The sequence below is a fragment of the Bicyclus anynana genome, chromosome 16 (assembly GCF_947172395.1).
Source record: "Bicyclus anynana chromosome 16, ilBicAnyn1.1, whole genome shotgun sequence".
NCBI lineage: Eukaryota > Metazoa > Arthropoda > Insecta > Lepidoptera > Nymphalidae > Bicyclus > Bicyclus anynana.
This window is the reverse complement of record NC_069098.1, coordinates 103,401-120,691: the sequence shown is the minus strand read 5'-3', so window position 1 is coordinate 120,691 and position 17,291 is coordinate 103,401. Positions and strand designations below refer to the sequence as shown.

Below are 17,291 nucleotides of genomic sequence, written 5' to 3'. Positions count from 1 at the left end.
TATAAAATTAATATTTTTTAAAACACAAAAGGTACTATATCTGCTAATATATAGAAGATAGATATATGGTGTCGCGGACTTTTTTGTAGAACTTATAAAGATACATAAAGTCTCTATACATTAATTTAAATTTTACTTAATGCGAATAAGTCTGTCTAAGAGGATTTTCGGTCCGACCTGTATGACAAAAACTGTGATAACTCTGCTAATATATATGATACCTATATAAAATATCTTAGTAAAATATAGCCTATAGCACTGCCCGATAATGTAGCAATCTACTGGTGAAAGAATTTTTGAAATCGGACCAGTAGTTCCGAAGATTACCCCATTTAAAGAATGTTACAAACTTACAAACTTTACCTCTTTATAATATTATTATAGATTATAGATATAGATATAGATATAGATAGATATATGTATATACTAGCGGACGCCCGCGACTTCGTCCGCGTGAAACTCGATGTAAACTTTCAACTACCTCTACCCTTAGACCGTTATTAATGGTCTAAGCCTCAACCCTACCCCTACCCTACCCTACCCCTACCCTACCCCTACTCTACCCCTACTCTACCCCTACTCTACCCCTACTCTACCCGTAAACAAAAAAACAAAAAGTATCCTATGTCCTTCTCTATAAGTGGAGTAACTAACACGACTTTCTTTTATATATATAGATATGCTCGCCAAGACCTTTCGTGTAATACCAAACACATAGTGATTATCTCTGTTTCATTTTTTTCGAGGTTAGAATACTCTAATACTACTAACAATGAACCTTATGAGGTTTAAATTCCACCATTTCAATTTTTATTAAAATTTATATAGCCTATGTCTCAATTTGAATTATTAAGAATCTTTTAATACCTCATTTAATAAAATCACCATGCCACCAATCATAAATACATAGACCGCCAAAATCATTACCCATCCTTTTGGCTTCGCCGTAGTCGGGTAAAAATGGAAATCGAACGGCTTGAATTAATACATCACTGGCTTGGCACCGCCTTCAAACTGATCAGAAGGTAGCCCATACGATGTTATTTTTGATTTATAGTTTAATTTAATTTTGGTTTTGAAAGTCGGCTAAATATTTTTTTATTATATTTTTTATTACTCTGTGGTGTTGTGGACCTACAACGTGTTGGCACTTGGCGTTGTGTGTATTTGCTATTTTTTGTCTGGTACCAACAATAATGATTATTGAATAAAGTGAGTGAGATAAACACTCTATGCTTGTCAACTTTTGTTTTTTATTGGGGATAAGGGTAGCGTGAATTGAAACGTGAGTAAAAAAAGAAAATCTCGTTTGAAGAAAAGAAACGTGAACAATAGAAATAAATAGCAGCGTGCAGCGCCATTTAATCACCTACCGGTAGACATAGGGTACTAATTTGTCAAAATAGGATATAATGCGACCAAATATAAAGTGACATTCGTAACATTTATTTAATCGGATATCTCTTTTTCTCTAATGGCCATACTCATAAGCGATACAAGCGAGCGTTGGGTGTTTTGCTAGAATTTGACACTTTCTTACTTCGTCAGTGAACTGCCGCGAGGCTACGTCGCTAATTCGTGTCGTTTTGCACTTTGCAGTCCGAAACCGTTTAAATCGTCGTATTTTCCTAGCGCGGCGAGCGAAACATGCGTAGTGCGCGCACGGGCGCGGGCAGCACGATCGCACGCGGCTGAACGCGCGCGGGAGCGACGGGCCCGCCGGCGCCATGGCGGAGCTGGAGGCGGCGCCCGGGGCCATCGTGAAGCAGGGCTGGCTGCTGAAGCGCGGGGAGCACATCCGCAACTGGCGCGACCGCTACTTCATCCTGTTCGACAACGGCGACCTGGTGGGCTTCAAGGCGCAGCCCGAGCGCAACAACTACCGTGACCCGCTCAACAAGTTCACGGTGCGCGACTGCCAGATCATGGCCGTGGACAAGCCGCGGCCGCACGTGTTCACCATCCGCGGCCTGCAGTGGACCACGGTCATCGAGCGCAACTTCGCCGTGGACACGGACAAGGAGCGGTAGGTGGCGGCGGCGGCGGGCGTGGGCTGGGTACTGGCGGCGCACTCACGGCGTGTCGTGTTGCAGCGAGGAGTGGGTGGCGGCCATCCGCTACGTGGCGTCGCAGCTCGGCGAGCAGGGCGGCGAGGGCGGCCAGGGCGGCCCCGGCGCGCCCGACGCGCCCGCGCCCTTCGCCGGCATCCCGGACAGCGACGACGGCGACATCGCGCAGCTCGGCACCAGCTTCCGGGACCCGCGCCGCATCGTGAGTACACACAGGCACACTTACACCCTACTGGGCACTTGCACTTCCAATTATTAAACTTGGCAAATTTACCTGATACATTAAATCTATACATGACAGAGTGCCAACTATGAAGTCCTTGCTGCTTATTTCTAATATGGTTATAGTATATTGGTTCCTTTTGCTGGCAATAACAAATTCAACAAAAAATAATTAGTGAAATTCCAATCCAGTCGCTCCGATGTGGGACCTGAAACCCTGGCAGAATTTGTCGTGTACACTTCTCGGCATAAACTTTCTCCATTTTATGACTTATCATTATCACCTTTATGTTATCATAACTTAACCTGAAGTATCTCAAAAGTTCTTGTAAACTGAAACTATTATGAATTTAGACTTAAAGTTTGATGAAAACTTTCCTTGGTAATGACTATTGCTGCAGCCACAGAGTGAATCCATGGAATTAAATATTTATTTCTAAACATGGATTTGATAAAACCTGACAAGTATGAGAAATTACCAATAATTATATTGTTAGCATTTTAGCACGATTGAAACAGTTGGTATAGAGAAGCATGTCGGTGTGAGCAATCTGTTGTTCAGTGTACAAGCAGCTTTCTGGTTTTCTTTCAATTGTGCAATACTGCTCATTTGCAAGGTTCTGAACATGATACATACTAAAACAGAACCCTTATAAGGTCACTCGTGCACATCATAATGTCACATCTGTCACACTCGACATTCTTAGCAATCATTTGATCGGATTGTGGTCCAGATACTGATCTCTGAGACAAGGTAACAAGCACAGTCAATTTTCTCCAAATCTACTGGACCAATGAAGTTGAAATTTGGTACACATATCAAGTTGTGACCCAAACATAGACATGTGTACTGAGAATATATGAAATCTGAATAAATAAATAAATAAATAAATCTGAATATGGCAACAACAATATGATAACAAGGTGGAAAGTTGAAATAAAAAACAGCTTAGTAAACTGCATTGTTTGATACATCAAATGAATGAGCTTAATATGGGATTTTTATTCCCATATTAAGCTCTACTCCTATTAGCTCTAATATTATAAAAATGAAAGTTTGTACGAATGTTTGGATGTTTCTTACTCTTTAACACTGCAACTACTGAACCAATTTGGCTGAAAATTGGAATGGAAATAGATTTTACACTGTAATCCAGTGTAAAATCTAGGCTACTTTTCATTTTGGAAAAATCCATTGTGGGAGCCATGAGAGGGACCCTCGGGAGAGGGATTTGTGAAAACTACATTTCACGCGGACGAAGTCGCGCGCGTCCGCTAGTTTTATATATATATTCTTTGCAATTTTGAAAAAAATAGTACTCAAATCAAAGTTATCACCTTATCTCTCTAAAAATCCAACAAGTGCAAGCTGAACTCGCAAGAAGAGGGTTCCGAACAATGATATATATCATGTTTTTGAAAACTGACCTGAAATTGTTCTAAATTATATAATTTTCAGGCTTATTTGTTTTTTTGAATATTTATCTAAACCTAATTATTATAATATTATCATAAATAGTATTTAAAAAAACTAAACATTGTTTTTAACCGACTTCAAAAAGGAGGAGGTTCTCAATTCGGTCGGTATTTTTTTTTTTTTTTTTTTTATGTATGTACACCGATTACTCAAAGACGCCTGGACCGATTTCAAAAATTCTTTTTTTGTTTGAAACGGTATAGTCCCCATTTGGTCCCATTGCCATCATGTCAAGATCTGATGATGGAATCCTGGAGAAATTGAGGGGAACTTTTGAAAATTATATGGGTGTCTAAAGTGTTCGTCAACTTTTCCATTTAGTACTTTTAAGCACTACAATTTCATGAAAGTTTAAAATCGATCTGATGATGGAGCCATAAAACAGACGAGGGAACTCCTCGGCGATTTATAGCAGTTACCTTGTGTTTGGGCTTGATTTATTTGTATTAATGAGAACTTTCCACATAGATAGGTTGTGACTATCATTTAGGGGTTTGGTGATGAAGACCAAGGACAATTAAGGGAACTCCTTAACAGTTTACAGTAACTACCTTGTGTTTGGCCTTGATTAATTCGTATTGCTGAGAACTTTGTACCAAGATGGGTTGTGACTGTCATTAGGGGTCTGATGATGGAGACCAAGGTCAATTAAGGGAACCCCTTAACGGTGTACGGTAGCTACCTTGTGCTTGGGCTTGATTAATTTGTATTGCTGAGAATTTTGTACCAAGATGGGTTGTGACTGTCATTAGGGGTCTGATGTGTTCGTTTGAGACGAAATTTTACACTAAAAATGGAAAAATAATAAAAATTTTAATAAAAAAATACAACCGACTTCAAAACCAAAAAACGTAACCAGTAAACTAAAAAGCGAGAAATAACATCATAATATGTTCTACCTGCTGATCAGTATGAAGGCGGTGCTTAGCCGGTGTTGTCTTGATTTAAGCCATTTCTGACAGGACCACATGAAACAACACTGTCTGCAAAATCTAAATGGCTTGAATTAATACATCACCGGCTTAGCACCGCCTTCATACTGATCAGCAGGTAGAACATATTATGATGTTATTTCTCGCTTTTTAGTTTACTGGTTACGTTTTTTGGTTTTGAAGTCGGTTGTATTTTTTTATTAAAATTTTTATTATGATAAATAGGTTTTATACTATTATTAATATGCAAGTTGGTAGGCACAATATTGAATGATTTACCACATTAGTTAAAGATGGTGAACTTGTACAAGTTGGAATTTGAGAGGGAATCAACCAATTTAATTTTTCGTATATTTTTTGAATAATTTGGAAACTATTTATTTTTAAATATTACTAAGAAATAATTGAGATTCTCTTAGTAGCTATTTCATTAGATATGTCACATGATGCAGTTTGTTTCTTTTTTTTATAATTTTCCATCTTACCCCCAAAAGTGACCTTCAAAATTTTCAAAGTTTTTAGGTATTCTATTAATAGAAAGCCAAAATTTGTATTTTTCTCTAACTTTTAGATTTAGTAGTTTCAGAGATTCAAGTTTGATCTAACTTTTTTTTTTTTTTTTTTTTTTCTTTTCTTGATATCTGCGATCAGTCGTTAAACTATAAGCAGGTGAGTTCTGTGACTAAGGGACGGTTTCTGACAGGAGAGCCAGAGCTCTGCCATCAACTACTCATCGAGCACGTCAGCTCGCTTCAGGCGCTTGATTCGCGGCGCTACCACCAGTGAGTTAGCGAGGCGATTGGGATGTCGGGTCAGCCTTTCTTTATGTTTTCTACAGTTGTTTTTGATTTCCTCAAAGATAGTTGGCATTTCCAGATATTGGTGGATTTCATCGTTGCGAGTAAACCAAGGGGCATCAATAATAGTCCTTAATATATTATTTTGGATCCGTTGGATACGCATTGCGTTGGATTTACTGCAGGTGCCCCACAGCTGAATCCCGTAAAGCCAGATAGGTTTCAAGACTGCACAGTAAATGAGCAATTTGTTGTTAAGTCTCAGTGTAGACTGTCTGCCAAGTAACCAGAGCAGATTTCTAAACCTTGTGTTGAGCTCTTTTCTTTTATTGTCAATATGATATTTCCATGTCAATCGTCGGTCCAGATGGAAGCCCAAGTACCTAACACATGTTGTTGGCGGCAGGTCTTCGTTTCCTAGCTTAACAGGAGGGCAATCCCCTTTTCGAAGTGCAAAGGTGATGTGATGGGATTTTGAAGCACTCGCTACAATTCGCCATTTAGAAAGCCACAGGTGGGTTGCATCAAGTTGATTTTGTAGGATTGAACTAGCACGATTTGCATCTTTATCGCAAGACAGGAAAGCTGCGTCATCAGCATATGTTGCAATGGTGACATCAGGTGATTGTGGTAAGTCACATGTAAATATGTTGTAAAGGACTGGGCCAAGAACTGAGCCTTGGGGTACACCTGCTTTGTAGGTACAGAAACTGGATCTAGCGTCGCGCTGTTTAACTTGGAATATTCTGTTTTTAAGATAAGATGCAAGTAACAGGAACATAGAATGTGGTAGGAGTTTTTTGATTTTTACCAAGAGCCCTTTGTGCCACACTCTATCAAAGGCCTGTTGGACATCCAGAAATGCCGCAGAACAATATTCCTTCTTTTCAAGGCATTGGCGGATTGTGTGGTACACCCTGTGGACTTGTTCGACAGTCGAGTGTTGTTTACGAAAGCCGAACTGGTGAGCAGGAATAGTCTCATTTTCTTTTAGGGCTTCTTCCATTCTCGCTAGGAAAATTATTTCCCAGACCTTTGACAGGACGGGAGTAAGGCTAATGGGGCGATAAGAGCTAACTTCTTCCAGAGGTTTCCCTGGTTTGTGTATCATTGTGATCTGAGACACCTTCCAGATATCAGGAAAGTAGTTTAATTGGAAAATGCGGTTAAAGAGGTTAGCCAGATATACAAGACACTTTTTAGGAAGTTCTTTGAGGACGAGAGGAGTAATCAGGTCAAATCCAGGAGCCTTTTTTGAGTCTAGCGATAAAATCACTTTACTTATCTCTTTAGGAGATGTTGGCTTGAGCGGTAGGCACATTTGGAGATCTTGCTGAAGTATATCCTCAATTTCAGGATCATCCACACCAGGATTAGGCTGGAATACAGTTTCAAGGTATGCCGCGAAAGCCTCTGCTTTTTCAATGTCACGTCGAGCCCAAGTTACGCCAGTTCTGATGGGTGGATAGTGAGGCTGGGGTTGATTAAGATATTTAGTGGCCTTCCATAGCGACCTGTCTCCTCGCCCTGTCGGTGACAGTAATTCCAGATTTTCCTTAATTAGGTTGTTTGATGAATCTCCGAGTATAGCTTTTAGCTCTTTCACGGCGCGATTAAAGTTAGCTTTGTCATCTAGGCGGCGTGAGTTATGCCAATTACGTCTGAGCCGCCTTTTGTCTTCAATTTTTAACTTGATATCTGATGGAAGCAAAATGCCCATCTTTTTAGGGCTTAAATGGGGAGTATTCTTCCATGCTGCAACTTGGATCAAGTTTGTTATGTATATTGTGGCCATGTCAATGTACTCTTCGCTCTTGAGAGGGACTTTCATGTCAATAGTTTCGGTTATGAAGTCTCGAAATGAGTACCAGTCTGTCTTGTGATTATAGAGATAGTCATTGTTGTCATTAAGAAGTATGGTCGTCCTACTAAGTTCTAAAATTATAGGTGTATGATCAGAGGACCCGTCTAGACTTGACTGAATGTTAGTATAGAGATGAGAAACATTTTTGGTAACAAAGAAGTCTAGAAGATCAGGTATTTTATTAATGTCCGAAGGCCAGTAAGTCGGTTCACCAGTCGATATTGTAAGTAAGTTGTTATTGTCAATACTTTTTTTGAGCTCTCTTCCCCGTGGAAGTGTACAGCGGGAGCCCCAGAAAGCGTGCTTGGCGTTCCAATCGCCTCCAGCTATATAGCGATTCCCCAGTGTTTTAAAGAATTTCGAAAACAAAGTCTCGTCTATCTTGTTAGGGGGTGGGCAGTAGATAGCTGAGAGCGTAATAAAATCTGACTTCTCTTCTAGTTTTATTGTAGTCGCTTGTATATAAGGAGTTCTGTAATGATCAAGTAAGTGGTGCTTTAGATTGTTTCTGATTACTATAGCCGTTCCTCCATGGGATCCACCATCCGGATGGGGTGTTAAGTAGCATTGATATCCTGGTATAACAAATAGGCTCCTGTCATTAACATGGGACTCTGATATGAGGACTACATCTATTTTGTTACAAGCCATAAAGACCAGCAGTTCGTCTTTGCGGCCACTGAGGCCGTTGATGTTCCACGCGGCGATGCGTAGATTAGTCATTTTGTTACTTTGGTCATGAGGGTAGTTATAAGTCCCAGAAGGGTGCTTATTTGTTGAAGTAGGTTATCAATTTTTTCATTTTGTTTGAGTAATAAGTTTTCAATGGAACCAAAGGGCCCATTTGTTGATGGAGATTTATCATTCAGTGGCGATCTACGAGAATTTGCTGCTTCTGCATATGTCAGCGGTACTTTGTTTGAGGAGCGCGAGTTCTGTGTACCTTCAACAGTCTTTCTGCCATATTTAGCTTCCTGAGTGAGAGTTTCACTTTCCAACCTTGTTTGTGGATGATGCAAGAATTTCCTATTTGGGGCGCTTTTCTTCCGAGTTAGTATCTCCTTGTAAACCTGACATCCTTTGTAGTTCGCAGGATGGTCAAGGAGACATAAGGCGCATTTGGCTGGGGAGTTTCTATCTTTTTTAGCGCATTCAGATGTTTTATGTCCCTCTCCGCATTTCACGCACCGATACGGCCTCATACAATTGTTCTTAGAGTGGCCGTATTGCTGGCATCTATGACATTGAACTACAGATGTCGATTTTCTTGGGGTTTCTATCTTGACTCTCTGGTGAAAAACATATTCTATATTTTTTAACATTTTATTATTTATACTAGGTTCTACATTGACAAAGAAGGTCGATGTTGGTTTTTTGTCTGGGCCATATCTGGCGTTAATTATTTCGCCACGAACTTTATTTCCAGTACATTCAACGGCTTCAATTATTGCAGAGTGGGGTGTTGTGTGGTGCAAGTTTTTAATGACAATTCGGCAACATTTGGTATCTTTCCTACTAAATGTGTGGCCTATCAAGCCATTTTGTCTGATAACGTCAATTATTTTTTTGTACTCTTCAATACTATCTATGACAATTCGAAGGTTGTTTTTGTTGACAATTTTGAGTTTAAAGTGCTCAGCGTTGCTTGTTGACTCTAGTAATTTGGACAGTTCTGTAACATCTTCGACACCGTACAAAATAATGGGAGGGGGTTTATTTGGTGGTTTAACAACATTAGGTGTTACTTCACTCTCATCAGGTGGGTCTACTGGGAGTTCACTGAAGCTGTTATTGGTCTCTACATTAGGTGATGTTGGGGGTGTATTAACCCGTTTACGTTTGGATCCTCTTGAACTAGGGATTTTTTGCCAACTAGGGGGATTTATCTGGTTGTTTGCAGGCTTCTGGGTATCCATCTGGCAATCAGTTACAGTTCCAGAGTTTCTGTTTCGACTTGCATCAACTTCTTGTTCTGAGTTGTTGTATTTTGTGGGTGATGATCTCTGTTTTGATATGTTTGAACCTGATACTGGATTGTTCATCATTGGTTTTGTTATTTGCTGTGTTTTCATCCTAGTTTCTCCTGTTATTGGGGAATTACTGTTATGTTGTTTGTGGAAGAGACTGGGGTGAAATATTTGCTGCGTCATTTTCTTCGGGGCTTGCTCTTTAGTGCAGCGGTTTTGTAGGTCGTCCTGTATATGCTTCTTAGTTGATGGTGGAGTTCTCTGTAGCCCTCTTCTCTTGAATGGATCTTCATTTTCTTCTTCTTTGTCTTCTTTCTTCTTTTCTGATTGTCTTCTATTTTCTGCTGACAATTTGGGTGAGCGGACTTTGCCCCCCCCAGAGTACGCGGGGCAGACAGACGAATCTGTGAGGGATTCTCCTCCCGCAAGGCGGTCGGTACCCTCCTGGGGTAGTTCAATAACCTTATTTAGTTCCGCCATCCAAATTTTCCCCAAGGTTCCCCCCCATGTGTGGCCTTTTGTATTTAGAGTTGGCCTTCTCCTAGATGGATTACCAGCCAAGGTTGACGAGGCCCATCTCCCCGAGCAAAGAACATAGTTTATAGTGGCGGTTCTCACTCGCCACTGACGTTCATCTTCATCGAGTTTTACGCCATTTGTTGGGGTATACTCCGCCACAAGCTCCCCTGCGACCCTCCGATGAACTAACTTTTAATAGAATATTTTATTGAATAATTGGGAAACCTAGAAAACTAGCTGCTGATATATAAATTATATGTTATATTTATATATCAGCAGCTAGTTATTAGTGTTATAAAACATAAATCTGCTAATATATAGAAGATAGATATATGCTGTTGCGACATTTTTTGTAGAAAATAATGTGTTCTGCAAGATTGTAGTATATTATTTTATTCCTACACCAATAGTTTTTGCAGCGCACTTACGCTTGGGTTATGTTATGGGAGTTTCAGGAAGGATCCCTAATTTTTTTTTAAATATTATATAGCCTTCTTCGATAAATGGGCTATCTATCACTGAAAGTATTTTTTAAATCGGACCAGTAGTTCCTGAGATTAGCGCGTTCAACTAATCAATCAAACAAACAAACTAACAAATGCTTCAGCTTTATAATATTAGTACAGATGGCATCTGTTAAGGAGGAAATAGACAGGTCACTAGAGGCCTACGAACACGTTTGAGCGTCATAGATACAGCCTGGCCGTCAGATTGTTAGACGTTAGGAACTGCAAATTTAGCCTGAAAAGGACACGACTGGCCAACATGGTGCAGTAGTATATTGTCATTCCTGGAGGGACGCTACGTCAGTGGATGTGCAGAGCCCGTGTAAGATCCTCCTAACAAGCACTTTCATTTCAAGTGTAACACTGCAAAACAAATTTTTTATGCCTATTTGGGACCCCAAGTTTACTTTCATTTTCCAAACTTTGAGTTCCGAGATAATCAACTTTGAAGTTTATAGCCTTATTTATCTGGCTTTATGATACTAAAAGTTGTGTTTTTAATTTTATCTAATTCAATGGGTACTAAACTAATTTTTATACATGTATTTAGTAGTGTATGAGTTGCAGTAGTTCAGTAGATAATCGAGAAAATGTGTCTATAATATACATAATTAATTTTGTATGGATTTAACCATGTAGGCTGCAAAAAATAAAAATGCAATAATGTTCCGATTTCGTCTATTATTGCATTGACCCCTTCAGTTGTTTATAGTAAACAATGCAATCATTTGGTATAATATGGTAAAATGGTTTCAAATCTTTTAGCTATTTTTTGCTAAGCAGCTTTTCTGACGATGACGATGATTCTTGCAAATCCTCTTCTCCGACATCTAATGAAACACCTATTCGTCATGTCCGTCTATCCCTACGTACATCCGCGGTTTAGCGCAGAGACTTATTACTAGAAAGCTGTAAATTAGTATGAATATGTACAATAAAAATGTGAACAAACTCGTAAAATAAAATCTTGAAAAATTGTATTTTTTTTAGGCTACTGAAGAATCCATGGAATGCTAAGATATTCGTCTCTATTTAACCGACTTCAAAAAGGAGGAGGTTCTCAATTCGGTCGGTATTTTTTTTTCATGTATGTAGACCGATTTGTAGCTGTTGATCAAACAAAAACTACCCTTCTAAATTTCCATAAGTGACTTACAACTGCAGAGCCAAATTTTAGAATTTTGTGTTGAAAAACCACAAACAAATTCCCTCCAAACTGAAATGTGATAAATATCATATAGCTGGCACAGACTGGCGTTTTCCTCATAGTAGATTATTTTTATACACTTTTGCCAGAAAGCACATCGGCAATTACTGGACGGGTAAACCCAGGACTGTACAACAACATCCTCAAATGTTAACATAACTCTGAGCACATCACGGCACAGCTTGTGCTGTATCACTTTCCTCTTGTGGTGACAAAGCACACTATGTGTATGCCCTGACTTTACCTGCATTGAGCTACAGACGACACTGTGATTATTTCATCATCCGAGAACATGTGACCAACGACATAATAATAATAATAATAATTTATTTGCCAAATTGTAGGTTACAAATAGATCTTACAATAATGGTATGATTTCCAACACAATTTACCGAGTAAATCAGCGTGCAAATTTTTAGCAATATTTTACAATAGTACTTATATTATACACATTAATTAAAAATTATTCACAAGAAAAAATATTTAATCCAAAAATTAGATATAAAGAATGAAAATAGCGACTGAGGAAAATATAAAATAAAATATATCTTGTGAAGAGAAATATCATTGCTTTGGGACGAAAGAGATGGGACTGTGACACCGCCGCCATTGGTGTATTGCTCTCACGAGACACGTCGTCGGCCTCGAGCTAGGCCACCTCTTCCTTCTGCGCCGTTTCCGCGCCTGGCCGTACGATTGGCCGCTGTGCGTGCTCTCAACGTGCTAGGCCTTCAGAAATCATATACAAGCCATTCATTACGATTTCGGATGTGTTAATGTTGTATGGTTTAGAAAAAAATAGGCGTAAAATTTCGGCTAACGTATAATGCGTTATTTTAGTAGGCCTTGATGTCAGCTATCACCCTGTAGAATGTATTGTAATATTTACGGAACATCCTGTATAATTGTCATGTGCTCGCCAAAATTATTGGCGTAAAATAAATATTACGCGTATAAAAATGCGTAATATTTATCTTAGTTTTTTTTTTGGTTTGAATCTGAGGTTCGAATTTAACTCTTGTAAGGTGTATATGTCACCGTTAGATTGTAAAATACGTTAGTTTATAATCTCACTCATGATATTGTAATCTATCGTCATTTTGTGAACTGAAAATACTGATTACAATTTAACGTGTTATTTTTCGGTATATTGTAAACTATCGGAAGTGTATGGAAAAGTATATGGAAATAAATGCAATTAGTTTTTCCACTCATCAGAAGATGGCAGTAGTCGTATGTATTTTTTTTTTTGGGATTTTATTATTATTAATACAATTAATTCAATACAAACAAATAAAATTAGGCAGATATGTCACTGATTAGGAATGTCAGATGTTAATTTGTATAATATTATTGTCCAAGTCACTTATATTTTGATTATTGTCCTTTATTTTACAATTTAACGGTATAAAATTTTGGTAAAATTTATATGGCCTATGTGACCTGGACTATTATTACGAATCTTTTGACACCTCATTCATTAATATCGGCTCAGTAGTTTAGTCACTACGGTGGAACATACATAGATACATCCATACGTATATACATAGACTGCCAAAATCATTACCCTTTCTTTTGGCATCGCCAAAGTGGGGTAAAAAAGGGTTCTAAACATTTTAATAAAAAAAATTCAACCAACTTCAAAAATATAAAACATATTGACTAAATTAATAAGCGATAAAGATCATAATATTTTGTTCTACCTGCTAATCAGATTGAAGGCGGTGCTAACCCGATGATGTATTCATTCAAGCCATGTCAAGCCAAGAATATCATATAGATGTCGGATTTTCAGTGTTCTTTCATTTAGTTTTTTCAGAAATGGAAAGGAATTAACACGGCCAACAAATAAACCGATAAGGGTTTCCCTGAACTGTTCTTCATCACCAGACCCCTAATGAGAGTCGCAACCCATCTAGGTACAAAGTCCTCATGAATACAAATTGATTAAGACTAATCACAAGGTAGCTACTGTAAACAGGTGAGGAGTTCCATTAACTGTCCTTCATCTACATCACCACACACCTAATGACAGTCACAACACATCTAGGTGGAAAGTCCTCATCAATACAAATTGATCAAACCTAATCACAAGGTAGCTATTGTAAACTGTTGAGGAATTTCATTAACCGTCTTTCATCTTCATCATGAGACCTATGGTGATAGTCATAACTCGTCTAGGTAAAAAGTTCTCGGCAATACAAATTAATCGAGCCCAATCACAAGGTTGCTGCTGTAAACCACTGATGAGTTCTAATACCTGTCTTTCGTCTTCATCATCAGACCCCTAATGACAGTCGCAACCCATCTAGGTGGAAAGTTCTCATAAATACAAATTAGTCGAGCCCAATCACAAGTTAGCTACCATAAACCGTTGAGGAGTTCCCTTGTCTGTCTCTAACTAACTCTATAGTTGCCCCTACAAATTTTGAAAGTTTGATTTCATTGTCCATCATGTCAGGATCCCATCATCGGATCCTGACATGATGGACAATGGGACCACCTCAGGAGTACCCTTTCAAAAAAAATATTCAAATCGGTCCAGTAGTCTTCGAGTGATCGAGTAACATACATACAAAAAAAAAATGTGTGGCGCTCGGGAACTGCCGCCGTGAAGCTATTGCATAGCATATTTTATCAACTTTTGCAACATATCATTATTTATTTAATTTATTTAAGCAGTATTTTTTCTTTAGAAAACAATATAAATTAAAAGAATAAATAAATAAAAAAAACTAAAAAGATGTTGACGTTGAGCTGGGATCGATATCTGGTTTAATAAGTTTGCCCCTTAGTTTCACAGCACTCGTCCAGTTGAGTCGATACCACAACGTCGCAGTGTGTTCACTTGGTGCTCGGCTTGGATGTTAGGTTTGTTTTCGACTTGTCTCGGTCACCGCGCTCAAAGCCTGCTTTAAAACCGATGCAATCGCTTAAAAAAACATAGAATTGAGAACCTACGCCTCTTCTTGAAGTGGGTTAAAAAGCATGGAACAAGTAAAGATTTGAGATATAAATCGAGAAATGCACAGATACAAAAATTGTCCAGGTAGAGTCGTAGGCAGTGACGCGCCCTCTCTGTTGCAGACGCTGGAGAAGTTCGAGTTCGTGAAGGTGCTGGGCAAGGGCACCTTCGGCAAGGTGGTGCTGAGCCGCGAGAAGGGCACGGGCAAGCTGTACGCCATGAAGATCCTCAAGAAGCACCTCATCATCCAGAAGGACGAGGTGGCGCACACCATCACCGAGAACCACGTGCTGAAGAAGGCCAAGCACCCGTTCCTGACGGCGCTGCGCTACTCGTTCCAGACGGCGGACCGCGTGTGCTTCGTCATGGAGTACGCCAACGGCGGCGAGCTGTTCTTCCACCTGTCGCGCGTGCGCAGCTTCAGCGAGGAGCGCACGCGCTTCTACGGCGCCGAGATCGTGTCGGCGCTGGGCTACCTGCACGCCGAGGGCATCATCTACCGCGACGTGAAGCTGGAGAACCTGCTGCTGGACAAGGACGGCCACGTCAAGATCACGGACTTCGGCCTGTGCAAGGTCAACATCACCTACGGCCGCACCACCAAGACCTTCTGCGGCACGCCCGAGTACCTGGCGCCCGAGGTGCTGGAGGACACGGACTACGGGCCCGCCGTGGACTGGTGGGGCACGGGCGTGGTGCTGTACGAGATGGTCTGCGGGCGCCTGCCCTTCTACAACCGCGACCACGACGTGCTGTTCGCGCTCATCGTGGAGGAGCAGGTGCGCTTCCCGCGCGCGCTGTCGGCGCCGTGCCGCGCGCTGCTGGCGGCGCTGCTGTGCAAGGAGCCGGCGCGGCGCCTGGGCGCGGGGCCCGACGACGCGCAGGAGATCATGCAGCACCCCTTCTTCGCCAGCGTCAACTGGGCCGACCTGCTGGCCAAGAAGATCCCGCCGCCCTTCAAGCCGCAGGTGGACTCGGACACCGACACGCGCTACTTCGACTCCGAGTTCACGGGCGAGTCCGTGGAGCTCACGCCGCCCGACTGCGACGCCGGCCTGCAGCGCATCCAGGAGGAGCACTTCCCGCAGTTCAGCTACCAGGACATGTGCTCGTCGGCGCACTCGGCGCTGTCGCATATGTCGCACTCGGCCGCCGCCGACCGCCGCCACTAGCGCGCGGTCGCACGCGGCGCACGTGTCGCACTCGGCCGCCGCCGACCGCCGCCACTAGCGCGCGGTCGCACGCGGCGCACGCGTCGCACTCGGCCGCCGCCGACCGCCGCCACTAGCGCGCGGTCGCACGTGTCGCACTCGACCGCCGCCACTAGCGCGGGCTCGCACGCGGCGCACGTGTCGCACTCGGCCGCCGCCGACCGCCGCCACTAGCGCGCGGTCGCACGCGGCGCACGTGTCGCACTCGGCCGCCGCCGACCGCCGCCACTAGCGCGCGGTCGCACGCGGCGCACGTGTCGCACTCGTCGCGCCTCGCCCGAGCCTCGCTCACTGCGCGCGCCCACGTCCCTTCTGAGAGCTAGTAGATTTTTTAGGAAGGTACTTGAGGCAAATTGAAAGCTTGTCCTGTACCTGTTCTGTGCTTCCCTAACACAGAATTAAAGACCTGTCTGGGGAGTGATGGGATTTTTCGTAATTTATATCATTCGGAATATTTTTACAAAAAATTTTCTTCTGTAATTTTTACACCTTAAAATTGAACATTTAAATAGTTGATAAAATAATTAACTATCCACTTTATTATCAGTCTGATCTTTGGCTTTGCCAGGTGCTTGCAAAATATTTTGAAAAAATAACCCAACCGGTATATTTTTTTTTGCAAAAAATGAAAATTCCCACTAATCCAGCCAGGTCTCCAGTTCTGTGTTATGAGAAGTATACAATAAGTTTTCATCTTGTGTCAAATACCTACTCAAAAATTGGATATTTTTTAGTACTTCCGGCTCTCGGACCATTTCAAAATGACGTAAAGGAGCGGGCGGCGGGCGTGGTGAGTGGCCGCCGCCGCCCGCCGATAGGTGACATTCGTCCTTTACTCGTCGGTCGCCATCTTGTATGTATTATAGTAAGTACTGATCGTAATATACAGTGTCATTTGGCGCGGGTGGTAAGGGAAAATCGAAAACCATAGGGGATAACATATCTACCTTACCTAAATGCGATATGTTCATCAAGTGCGAGAAGTACAAAAAATAGTAAAACTTGGAAAAAATGCATTTGAAAGTCTTTAGACGAAAACACAGTACCAGTACTCGTAAGGATTATTTTGGAAAAAGATAAATTGTAACCGCACTGGCTTAAACTAAATAATTATTAAAGACAAATGAGGCCAAATTATTTACAAAACCGGCTCATATTTGTTGAGATAGTTTCCCAGTGACTATGGTGTCATACATCGTCCCATTCGCACGAAACATGATGGGGCCTTGCGCCGCCGCCGCTCCTTCGACGGCGAGCCCACGACTTCTCGCGGCAGGTCGCCACCCGCGGCACGCCACCCGCGGCACGCCACCCGCGGCCCGCCGGCGACGGGCTCCTGTGACTTGAGCGGGACGGACTAAGGGCGGGCTGGTATCATCGGTAACGTAATTTCGCTTGCATCATATTATATTTTTTGTATGTTAAATATATTGGTAGGCTAATTGAGTCCCAGCAGCACGCTCTGCTCGTCGTGCTGTGACTGTGGTCTGGAGCGCGGGCGGCTGCGCCCCACCATATATAATTTCCTTTTTGTATATATTAAAGATAAGATTTA

The 17,291-nt window shown here is 41.6% G+C and overlaps 1 protein-coding gene across 3 annotated transcripts; it reads left to right on the top strand.

Annotated features, from left to right (window-relative positions):
- Nucleotides 1-1,071: 1,071 nt before the first annotated feature.
- LOC112051766 (RAC serine/threonine-protein kinase) lies at nucleotides 1,072-17,291 on the top strand. Of its 3 annotated transcripts, none has more exons than XM_052886302.1 (4): nucleotides 1,072-1,212; nucleotides 1,633-2,026; nucleotides 2,094-2,271; nucleotides 14,648-17,291. In XM_052886302.1, the coding sequence occupies exons 2-4, from the start codon at nucleotides 1,728-1,730 to the stop codon at nucleotides 15,695-15,697; spliced, it is 1,527 nt and encodes a 508-aa protein (XP_052742262.1). In that variant the 5' UTR covers nucleotides 1,072-1,212; nucleotides 1,633-1,727; the 3' UTR covers nucleotides 15,698-17,291. The 3 variants fall into 3 exon arrangements, with proteins under 3 accessions (XP_052742262.1, XP_052742261.1, XP_023946316.1); XM_052886301.1 differs by having other exon boundaries at nucleotides 1,137-1,285; XM_024090548.2 differs by lacking the exon at nucleotides 1,072-1,212 and having other exon boundaries at nucleotides 1,337-2,026.